The sequence below is a fragment of the Nicotiana sylvestris genome, chromosome 6 (assembly GCF_000393655.2).
Source record: "Nicotiana sylvestris chromosome 6, ASM39365v2, whole genome shotgun sequence".
Taxonomy (NCBI): domain Eukaryota; kingdom Viridiplantae; phylum Streptophyta; class Magnoliopsida; order Solanales; family Solanaceae; genus Nicotiana; species Nicotiana sylvestris.
This window is the reverse complement of record NC_091062.1, coordinates 190219460-190231574: the sequence shown is the minus strand read 5'-3', so window position 1 is coordinate 190231574 and position 12115 is coordinate 190219460. Positions and strand designations below refer to the sequence as shown.

Genomic DNA, 12115 nt, shown 5'->3' with positions numbered 1-12115 from the left:
GTTTAATCTAGCTTTTCTACTGATTTGTATATTAGGATATCTCATTCATTAATATCATGCAAATGCCTGCGGAATGCATAAACTGGACTGTTGAATCTATTTCTACAAACATGTGAATAATGTTAGTAACTAATATTCTCGAATGTTAGTGATTGATGTTAGCCTAATGTCGGTTTTTTAAGCATTGACGCATTTCTTCGACGAGTCGTAAAAAGAGTAAAAAAAAAATGGTTTTGTATTACACAGTCAATTCCAATAGTTCAAGTCATCTAATAATGTTAGTTTAAATTAATCAAAGAGTAGTTGGTTTGTTTTGATATTACCGGGTGTCAATCTCGTATTCAATTCATAATCTCAACTTTAGTGTTATTAACTAATAGAATAAGGATCGAAATAATCTCCCTTTGTACAAGCTCGATTAAAATTTCCCATTTGCATTTGTCTTAGACTAATAACTAATAAGTCACGTCCATTTTTAAAGCATGTAATTAATTTGGAGATTTTCTTTTAGAGACAAACTTAATAAAAATGTAGTCACTTTAGGTTCCTTTTAAAATAAATGAGATGAGCCTCGCTGGATAAACACATAAATGGCGGGGCCCTCGTTAAATGTATGTATTAAATATTTAGATTCTGGGACGGGCCGTTTAGCAAATTTCACGGCTCTACCCAAAATAATGATACGCTAGTCGCTTTAGGCGCGTATTTAATAATGTTATCTTCTTAAACTCGGGTACACATTTATGTGACCCAAATCCAAATCTCAACGGAGTCGAAATGTGTCGCTAATCACGGGTGCATTGATTGTGACGTGGTTCGAGATGCATGTCCATGACGTTGCAAATTCCTTTAAAGAATAATGAATGAGACGAGCCTCGACAAACAAGAATACACAAATTGTGGGCCCCTCAACGGATAGTTATTTCAAATGCTTAGATTTCGAGACAGGCCGCATAGCGAACTTTACGACTTTTCTCAAAATAACAACGCGTTAGTCTTTAGGCGCGTATTTAATAATGCTATTTTCCTAAACTCGGGTGCACATTTATGTGACCCAAATCCAAATCTCAACGAAGTTGGGACATATCAAAAATTGCGGGTACATTTATGTGGCGCAATTCGAGATGCATTCTCACGACGTTGCAATTCTTTGACTAAATAATAACAAAGCGGTAAACAGTTAAAATTTGCACGTAGGTTCATAATTGTATAAAGTCAGATAATCAAGCCGAATATGACAGTTGAGCGACCGTGCTAGAACCACGGAACTCGGGAATGCCTAACACCTTCTCCCGGGTTAACTGAATTCCTTATCCGGATTTTTGGTGCGCAGACTGTTAAACAGAGTCATTCTTTTCCTCGATTCGGGATTCAACCGGTGACTTGGGACACCATAAATCTCCCAAGTGGCGAATCTGAAATAAATAAATAAATCCCGTTTCGATTGTCCCTTAATTGGAAAAACTCCCATCTGCGTCCTTTGCGGTGGCGCAGGTGAAAAAGGAGGTGTGACAGTAGTCCTAAGTACCTCCGGAACTGATAGAAATGGGACGTGTAATAGCATGCAATAAGTAATCGAGACCAATTCGCGCTTTAATACCTTAACGGGGTGGGAAGGGTAGATATGGATATGATGACTACGCGATAATGTCACGTGTAGCCCCTCATTGAGGAGTGATTACCGGACATTGTGTAGGGTGATCCATATTAAATATAAACCTAGGATCCCTTTCCTTTATTTGCAAACTCTTTCCTTTTAAAACGCTTCTTTCAAATGTTCTTTCTTTTATGTGTTTAAATCCCCTAATATTTGAGCCCATCTTGTTTATTCGCTAAATTCACAATAACCGTCTGGCCGAGAACCACACTAGTGGATCTTGAGGGGTGCCTAACACCTTCTCCTTGGGATAATTTCAAGCCCTTACCCATTCTCTGGTTATTCAAACAAACTCAGAGTTGAATCTCTATTGGTTTCCTAATGCACCTTAATCATTAGGTGGCGACTCTTCAAATGCAAATCTAGTTCCCAAAAGGAACGAGTTGTCCCTCCAAATATCATAAACCCGATTTTGCGAGAAAAAGGGGGCGCGACACCTGGCTCTTGGGAAAGTAAGGTAAATGCCATCACTGAAGCTAAAGATCTACAGACTCTGACCATGGATGATTTGATTGGTAATCTGAAGACATATGAGATGAAAAGAAAGAAATACAGTGAAAGAAGAGACCCTAAAAAGGAAAAGAACCTAGTGCTTAAGGTTGAAAGCAGTGATTCAAGTGATGAAAATAGCGACATGGCCTATCTTACTAAGAGATTTCAAAAGATGGTTCGAAGAAATAGTGGTATACCAAAGTGGGGCAGTTCAAGTAAAACAAGGAACAACGATCTCTGTCATAAATGTGGAAAGTCAGGGCATTTAATTAAAGACTGCCCACTCGCGAAATAGGAGCAATACAAGCAAAATCTTGACAAAGCAGGAAAAAGGAACCTGGTTCCAGATAAAAGATTCAATCGAAAAAGTGTTCCAGACAATATCGTTAAGCAGGCTCTTGCTGCTTGGGGAGACTCCTCAAGTGAATCCGAAAGGGAATTAAATGCAGAAAATAGTTCCATGATGGCTGTGGAAACTGAAGCAATGAAGTACGATTCACTGTTCGTGCTGATGGCTCAGTCAGATGATGATAATGAAGAAGATGAAGATGATGAGGTAAACTTCAGGGATGTTCAGAGAAATCTGAAATCCTATTATTCTAAGAAGCTAAGGTCTTTATCTAATGTCCTAATTGATGCCTATTACAGCCTTGTAAATGATAAGGAGATCCTGACCATAGAACTAGGAGAGGCCGAACAATATAGAGATGATCTAGTGGTTTGTGTAGTGGACTTAAATGAGACCATAGCTAATCTTGAACAAGAAAAGGAAGCCTTGAATGAAAGAATAACTAGTGTGGAAAATGAGAGAGATGATCTGATGGTAGTAGTTGTTGATCTAAAAGAAACAATAGAGGGCCTTAACAGTGGGAAACACACCTTAGAAGAAAAAGTTGCATCTACTGAAGAAGAAAGGGATGACCTGTTAGTAATATGCACCGATCTAGAGGAAACCATTAAGGGACTCAATAGAGAACATAGGAATGCAAGTCTTGGGAAAGGGAAGGAAGTAGCCAGTGAGACGCACATCATGCTTGAAAAGGAGTTAACTGTTGTGAAAACCAGTCTCTGCAGAGAACTCGAGAGGAATCAACAACTTCAAGCTGAATTGGAGAAAGTTAGAAATGATCTTCAGAAATTTCTGAAGTGGACCTGGTCCTCAGATGCCGTCACTGCCATGTATCTCAACAACAGTGGGAACAAGCAGGGCATCGGGTTCCAGAGGGAGAAAACTCCCTACAACCCGCACAGTAAATATGTCACTATACCTGATAACTGGCAATGTACCCATTGTGGGAACAATAAGCATTTTAAAGAAAACTGCCAGGCTAGGGTTCAATCTGATTAGAAAAACAAAGTGTTTTCTGATAGAGTGACTACTAACAAAGGAGCAGGCACCACTCGCAAAAAGCGGATGTTGCCTGCATGGACTAAGAAATCCCTCATTCATCCTTTTTATCATAACAAGGGACCCAAACTAGTTTGGGTTCCAAAATCTAACCCTTGATTTACATAAGCAGGGAACAATAAGAGGAAGCGAACTGCGACAGATTATGGACAGTGGATGCCTAAAGCACACAGCTGAAAACATCATGAATCTCTTCTCACTGATCTGCAGGAAGGGAATGTATTCTTAAGAAGGAAGTAAAGGGTACATTCTCAAGCGAATGAAAAGGTAGAAAGGTTCTTTTGGCACTCAAGTGGGAACGTGCACTATATGAATAGCCTAAAAAGTGCAGTCACCAATCTGATAACTCGCCAAGTGGTCTCAGTGGACAAAGGAAACAAGAACATCCACTCCAACTAAGTATGAATCTCCACAAGCTGGTGGTATGAGATGAATGAAGTCACAACCATGGCATGAAGGATTGGTATATGCAAACTTCTTACCCCCGAATAAATTAACTCAACATGACCTAGTCCGTGGTCTGCTAAACTCAAGTGTCACATGGACATGAGTTCACAAAATGAAGGAGGAGGGGGAAGAAGGGATCATGCACAATTTCTCAACACTCAAGGACTCCACAGCACAATGGTATTGTTGAAAGAAAGAACAGAACTAGAGAATGTTGCGTGGACAATGCTCATCGTCTGTGGAATCACCAAGAAATTCTGGGCAAAAGCAGTAAATACTGATTTCTACGTGGAGAACAGGTGTCAGATCAGGTCCCTCTTGAATCAAAACCTACCTTGAGCTGCCGAATGAAGGAACATGTCATGTTCTCGACAACAGGAAGGATCATCTTGGGAAGCTCAATGCAAAAAGACAGGCGAAAGAATCCTTCTGGGGTACAATCCACAAAACAACACCATAAAGTATCCAACAAAGGGCACACTAAATGGTAAGAGGTGTTCATGGGGTATTCAACAAGACACCTCCTCTTGCCAAGAAAGAAACGGTGATGATCAATATTATGAACCAACTCTGGTCTCTGGGAAATATCTGAGTCTTCAAATAGGGAGGATGATAAAATGAGTAAGATGAAGGAGACTGGCAAAAGACAACGCAACATCATCCTCCATGCCTTACAAAGAACCTGGTATGTCACCTACTACCACCGAAGATGAAGAAGAGTAAAGATGCAACTCATGGCACTACACAAGCAGCAGAACACAAAGTGCGGGGAAATCAAATTAACCTCCACATCTCCCTCTCAAATCAAACTTCTATGTCAAATTGGAAAATCTAAGGCTCCCATCTGCGTGACAAGAAAGCACTTTTGGAATAGTTCACTTGTCATGATTCATACCTCATTCTTTGGGAGACAATGACGCAAAACTCAATGGCCTCATCAACAACTGAAGAAGAATTTCAAAAACAAGAGGATCAAGCACATTGAAGGGTGAGATCATCTTCTGATGGTCAAAATGAAGAAGGGATTGATCTGTGGAAAGTATTGCAGAACAGAAGATCAAATTCCAGATATTTGCATCAAAGCCTCGAGTAGAGAATTCTGGATAAATCAAGGTGAAGATGGGGTCACAAGAGTCTAATGAAGAACTTGATCCTCCATCAGTTGGCTATGTAAGACAACACCAGGTAAAGATAGCTAAAGTGTTTTCTAACCAAGCCTAACTCACATCAATACCATTGTAGGTAAAAAGACATGACGATCATAGAGGCTAAAAGTACAATTATGAACTGTGAGAGAGGAGCTGCTAAAACCTTTTTCAAAAAACTGTTCTAGCATCAGGTTCCTGTACCTCAGGTTAGTAGTAATGTGCTTAATTCTGCATGCCCTCTCAAAAAAAATTTAACAAAATTAACTCATCTACCACATCATCCGACTTTTCAACGTCTGCGTGTCATGTCTTGTCTTTCAAATCCTTTCATATCCTCTGTACGGTAACACTTCCCCACAAACCTACCGCTGTTTTCAAAACTATTCAGAACCTATTTCGCTCTTCACTCATCATTAGCCCTTCTTCTAATAAAACTTCTTCCTCTCTCACGGCAAGTCAAGAACCTTTATCTCCTTTGTATAGCTGGGATCTTCTCCTCATCTTTCTCTTTCTCTCTCTACTCATCTACCAAGTATTCATCTAATGGCGATCGAAAAATTGTATTATTCTCCCACCATTAACACCACTCCCACTTCGTTATTTTCTTTGAAATAATCCTCAGAGCGTCACTATTTCACGCCTTCTACCACCTTACCCACTCTTGGCTCCTTCTCTACTCCTACAGTTTTTCCATTTCTGATAAACCCTGTTTACCATCATTTTGAGAATCCAATGTCTAGTCAATCCTATGATCTCATCAAAGAACACACAGGCGGTTTTACTCCTCAAGTGTCAGAAGCTCCTGAGGATGATCTTGAACAGTATCTGAACTCCTCCCTATTGGACTTAGTGACTCTCAAGGAGTCACCAGAAAAGGAAGCAGCTCAGAACATCATGGTTATAGCTGTTGTGAGTCTGATGAATGAAGGAGCATATCTCTTGTCTAATACCAAGGAGAAGAAATTCCATTCCTAGGAGATGTAAGAACCACAACACTCCTTAAGTCCTTGGCTCATGATATATTCTCAGAAAAGCCTTCTGATGAACCTGGTCCTCTTCCATGCAAACTCACTCCTGCACCTCCTATTCACTCCAAGCTCTTAGAGTCTTCCTCCAAATCACCCATTATTAGGTCACTACAGTAAGAGAGTTTTGAATCCTCATTGCAGAAAAGTAAGAGGAGTGTCAAGACAAGGAAAAAGAGAAAAATGAATCCAAAGGATTTCATCAAGAGTGTGTCAGTAAACCGGATAGATAAATATGCTTCTAGGGAACCTGGTTCCTTAGTACAACAATCTATGACAGCTCAACAGTCTATGGAAAAGGCCTCCGATGAAACTGTTGAGGAATAGAAAGGGTCATCCATGAAGTACAACAGCAGGTCTAAACGGAGTCAAACTAAGCTAGCCGTGTCTGAGGACAATACTGTGGGGATGGCAAGCTGGAAAGGAAAGCCTGCCAAAGGGTTTAGCAAACGAAAAAAGGAAACTATCAAGGAACCTGGTTTAATAAGGTCCATGACCTGTGATGGTGGTCTTTGGCAGCAGAGATTAAGAACTCAGAAAATGCTGTGGGGTCGTACATTTGATCTAGCAATTTCGGAGATGGCAGGCATGAGACAAATTCTAGAAATTGTAGAATTTCAACAATGGGAACACTTGTTTGAAAGAAGAATGCCTCTGGTGTACGAAGATGCAGTACAAACTTTTTACGCATCTCTTTTCACTGTTGAGGGGGATCACATTTGTATGCTCGTAAATGGAGTAGACACTGTACTCGACGCTTCAATATTAGGAAAGGTTCTCAGAATTCCATGTGAAGGTATGTCCTCAGTTAATGGTGTCTGTGGAGTAAACTTTCAGAGAGCTATCATGAAAGAACAAGCTATTCAACAGGGGGAACAGGTGCATAAAAAGGTATTGCTTCCTGAGTACCAGCTTCTCTTTGAACTGGTCAATAAAGTGCTCTTACCCCGGTCTGAGAGGCACTCTATTGCTACAAAATCAGATATGGTCCTAATGGAAGTGCTTGATAAGTTTGTCCCAATCAATTTTCCAGCAATCATGATAGATCATATGCAGAAGGTGGCAAATTTTAAGTGTGGAAATCATGGGTTACCTTATGGCTTTTTCTCACTCAGGTGTTCAGATTCCATAAGTTCCCCTTGGGGAATCCTAGAGTGGGCACACGCAAGCAGACCTTCTCTAAGACCACTCTAGAAAAATGTAAATGTGCAGAAAGAGTTGGTGGAAACATCTCGACTATTTCTCAGCTGATCAACGCTCAAAATATAGCTTCTGAGGAAATAAGAAGGCCGAGGGCTCGAAATGCCATACTGGAAACTCAGCTCAGTCAAGCATCTAAAGAACATGATTCTGTCAATGAGGAAGTTGCAGGACTGACAAAGGAAAATGATAGACTCCGGGCTCAATTACTTGAAGAACAACTGTCTGCAAATGCTTGACTGGACTTGGTTCTCAAAATCATTGTTGTCTCTTCCTCCAAGCCTTATTCCTCTAGTGTCCCCTAGAATCCTCTTAGTGTCCAACTATTTTTGCTCCAAAATCTCGTGGCTGTTGTTTTACTTTTGTTTGCTTTTTGTGTGATGGCATGTTGAACTTAACCATTACTACTCCTGACTTTCTCAGTCCAATGTAAACATTAATAAAATAACTCCCCTTTCTTTGCTTGTACATTACTGATTTCCTCTGCCTTCTCTTTTCTGTCATGATTGTGTGCACATATGTGGCATGAGCTAGCTGTATTAGACTTCTTTATGCTTATTACATGTTCTTTTTAATAATGCCAAAGGGGGGGGGGGGAATGTGAGGGATAATAGCTTTGTTATGAGGGGTAATAGCTTTGTATAAAATATGTTTTGTGTATAATAAGGGAAAATCACAAAGGAGGGAGATCTGAGATTAAGGGGGAACTTCGTGTAATTCTGGCATCTCATCTAGTTATTTTTGCTCTAAACAAATACTGTCCATGCCAAGTTTGTCATGATCAAAAAGGGAGAAATTGATGGGTTCTCAATGTCTTGGCCTTATGCTTCTTATGTTTTGACGATCTAACAAACTTGTCATGAAGAACCAGATAGAGCACCTGGATATACATTTCATGTGAACTGACCGAAGTCTGAAAAATTAGCAAATGGATGAACGACCACAGGGAGGAACATAACAGGGACCTGGTGACCTGGTCCCTTAGGGTTCTCCGACACAAGCACAAGTCAGTGACTGTACGCAATCAATATAAATAGGAACACAACAGGGATTTACTCCCTTAGGGTTCTCTGACAGAAGTACAAGTCAAGTGCACAGCTGGAATGTAACATAAGAAAGTGACCATCTAGCAACTGTCACAGAAGAGGAACACAACTAGGACCTGGTCCGTTGGTGTGTCCTGACAGAAGTACAAAGTTCACTATCCAGCTGGAACGCAACTGCCCAAAAGTGGTTGTATAGACAGTACAGTCGTCACCTCTCATTAGGAAGAAGCGTACACCAAGAGCTGACACCACTATCCATTGTGTTATCTTTTGTTATAAAACAACCTGGTGTAAGACACACCATTTTTTTTGCATTCAGTGATATTATCTCAAGAAACAAAAGTGTTCATCCGGCATTAAAGTCACTGGTGTGTCAAGAACAAGAAGACAACTCCACTAAAGATCAGTTTCTATATAAGTTTATGTACATCCGTAGTTGAGTTGTAATCTTGTTATTTGTTCGTCATTGTAATTCCTAGTTTGATTTCTTAGAAGCGTTGTCTTAGGAGCAAACCAAAATTCGTAAACTTCTGAGTTTATGTTGTGACTGGGGAGAGCCATAAGTTTAAATCCTCTGTAACTAGGATAGTTATAGAGTGGCTTGTGGTGGTTGCATCACAAGTTAGTTTAAAGTCTTTGCAATAGGATTTTCGCAAAGTGGCTTGTAATAGGGAGATTGCAAGTTAGTAGAGTTAAAATCCTACAAGAGTAGGCCGTCGTTTCTTGATCCCCTTATATGGGATTCTTCCATGTAGAAAATCTCCCGACTTCTTTACTTTCAGTCTTTACTGCATTCTACGCATTATCTCATAGAGGACCAGGTACTCTATAGTTTGGTGGACTCATATAAACTAACAATTGGAACTTGGTTTAAGCAGCTGAACTTTGCTGCTTCTGTTATTTCCGCACATGCGGATTGGGACCGCAGGTGTGAGACTCGCAGAAGTGAGATTTGGACCGCATATGTGGAGAATTGGAAAGCTGAGGAAAACAACAGGTGTGCACCAGGACCGCACCTGCGATGCCGCAGATGCGAGATGTTGACCGTAGAAGCGGGTTCTGGAATTTAAGTAGAAACCGCACCTGTGATAGAATTTCCATAGGTGTGGCGTTGCAGAAGCGACTTAGAGACCGCAGATGCGGAAGTCGATGGGCAGAAAGTATAAAAGACCACCTTAGCAAATTTCTACCATTTCTTCACCATTTTTGGACGAGTTGGAGCTTGGGGACTGTGATTCCAAGAGGGAATTAAATGTATTTAGTGAGGTAAGCTACTTGGACCTTGTATCTTGTGTTTATGGTGATTATTCCATTGTTTAATAATGATATTAGTGGGAAACTTTGAGAAGAAATTGGGAGATTAGGGCTTGAAATTGGAGAGTTTAAATTGGGGATTTAAGGGGCTATTTGAGGTCCCATTTTAATGATTTTGGTATGTATAGACTCGAGAGTGAAAGGAATTTCTAGTTTTGCTATTTTTGTTGGATTCCTAGACGTGGGCTCGGGGGCCAGGTTTGAACAAATTCGGGATTTTGTGTCTAATTTGATAGTTTTCGTGTGGGTTTTGTTCCTTTGGCATGTATTGATTATACGATTCGGATTTTGGATAGATTTAGTGCGATTTGAGGCCGAGTCGAGTGGCAAGAGCATTGCGGAGTAGATCTTCGTCCGGTTCGTGGTAAGTAACAATTATAAATCTAGACCAAAGGGTATGAAACCCTGGAATTTCGTACTATTTTGACAAATGAGGTGACACACATGCTAGGTGACGAGCGTGTGGGCATATACCCACAGGGATTGTGACTTGGTCCGTCCCGTGGCAACTGTAGTGTTGCATATTTTGATAAACTCTATTATGATATCTATGTGTTTTAAAAATGAATCTGTTAACTTAGGCTGAATTCCATGTTTGGGGCCTTGTGCCGTACTGTTTGGACCCTTAGGGGTATTTTACTACTATCCTCACACTGTTTTTTGATTCGAAAGCATTTCCTCAGTCATGATTTTTACCTGTTTATTGTTCGATTCAGTTTCAGTATTCTACTTTAAATATATGAAAACTGTTTGGGCTAAGTTCCCTGATTTTTCACAGAGTGGCTGTGAGGTTGATGAATAAGAGAGGCCGAGGGCCTGATGGTGATGATTATATATTTATGGACTGGGCTGCACGCCGCAGCGATATATATATATATATATATATATATATATATATATATATATATATATATATATATATATATGTGTGTGTGTGTGTGTGTGTGTGTGTGTGTGTGTGTGTGTGTGTGTGTAGATCGGGCTGCACGTCGCAGCGATATAGCGCTTGGGCTGTAGGAGCCCCTCCAGAGTCTTCACACCTCCCTGAGCGCAGTTGACTATATATTTATGGATCTGACTGCATACTGCAACAGTTATTATGAGATATTTATTGAGCAGGAGTGTTGAGTATGAGTGCTGATTGATAAGAGTTGAGTCATGAGTGACTGAGAGGCTTGCCCCAGGGGCTATATATATGAGTGATACTTTGCCCGAGGGGCTTGTTTTATGAAATTATTGTTTTCACTCTTCTTTTATACTGAGCCCCTCTTGAAAAATATTGAACAAATATTTTAAACAATTTTCATTGGAAACTGGAGTTTTTACGAGATGTTCGGATATTGAATTACTGATTTGACTTTGTTATTTCCATTGAGATTCTATGTTATGAGATGTATATAATTTTAAATGCCTGTCACTGCACTCATCCTTTATTTATAATTGTTACTTACTGAGTTGGCGTACTCACGTTACTCCCTGGACCTTGTGTGTAGATCCAGGTGTCAAGGCATCCGAGTGAGTGTTGTTCCTTACCTTCAGAGCATTTCCGGAGTTAGCAAGGTAGTTGCACGGCGTCCGCAACCTTGCCTTTCTCCTTCCTATTTATTAATATTTGTTTTTATCAGACTCATCTTGTATTGAGTAGACAATATCAGATTGTATTTTAGCGACTTATGACTTGTGACACCGGGATCGGGCAGTGGTTGATGTTTTGCATATTTGTTTCTGCTTGTTTTGAAATGTTTAAACGAAAGATTTGTGATAATATCTAATTAGTTAACGAATTAAGAAAATATCTGTTTATGATATAAATATCGAATCGGCTAGCCTAGTACTGCGATAGGCGCCATCATGACCGGGGTGGTTTAGGGTCGTGACATGAAGTATTCTAAAAAAAGTGTTGGACTCAGTATTGTCAAAGGAATGTTTAAAGCGCGTTTAAGCCCTGAAGAAAAACGGTTAGACAAAGTCACCAGTGAATGAATATCCGCCGGAATTAGAGAAAAAACGAAAAAAGTAAAAAAAAAAAGAAAAAGAAAAGGGAAAAGGAAAAGGAAAAAAAAGTAAGAAAAAATGGTAAAAAAGAATAAAAAATAATCTGAAAATTATTTTTTCTTGCTTCTCACTCTCCTTTGGGAGAGTGAAATACACACACTCTTCCACGTCAGCGTTAAGGGTGCAAAAATTCTATTTAAAATAAGTTTAGGGTGGTAATAGGATTTCCGCAAAGAAAAAATGTGTAGTTAGGAATCCGGGTATAGGTCAGGGGGGTACTTATGCTTTTTTCCTTATTCTTATTCTAGTTAGATTAGGATTAGTTTTCCTTAATCTTATCAATTTTACTTATTGCAAGGCCTATTTAAAGGGCATAATATGCT

The 12115-nt window shown here is 39.9% G+C and overlaps 1 protein-coding gene across 1 annotated transcript; it reads left to right on the top strand.

Annotated features, from left to right (window-relative positions):
- The first annotated feature begins 2192 nt into the window (after positions 1-2192).
- Positions 2193-3497, top strand: LOC138871850 (MAR-binding filament-like protein 1). The gene is made up of 2 exons (XM_070149757.1): positions 2193-2324; positions 2445-3497. The coding sequence occupies exons 1-2, from the start codon at positions 2193-2195 to the stop codon at positions 3495-3497; spliced, it is 1185 nt and encodes a 394-aa protein (XP_070005858.1).
- The last annotated feature ends 8618 nt before the right edge of the window (positions 3498-12115 follow it).

Bases quoted from the DNA above. Each gene is read 5' to 3' on its own strand.
- LOC138871850 (XM_070149757.1), top strand. From the start codon at position 2,193: ATGAAAAGAAAGAAATACAGTGAAAGAAGAGACCCTAAAAAGGAAAAG. The intron at 2,325-2,444 runs GTTCGAAGAAAT...CTCGCGAAATAG, and splicing joins CTAAGAGATTTCAAAAGATG to GAGCAATACAAGCAAAATCT.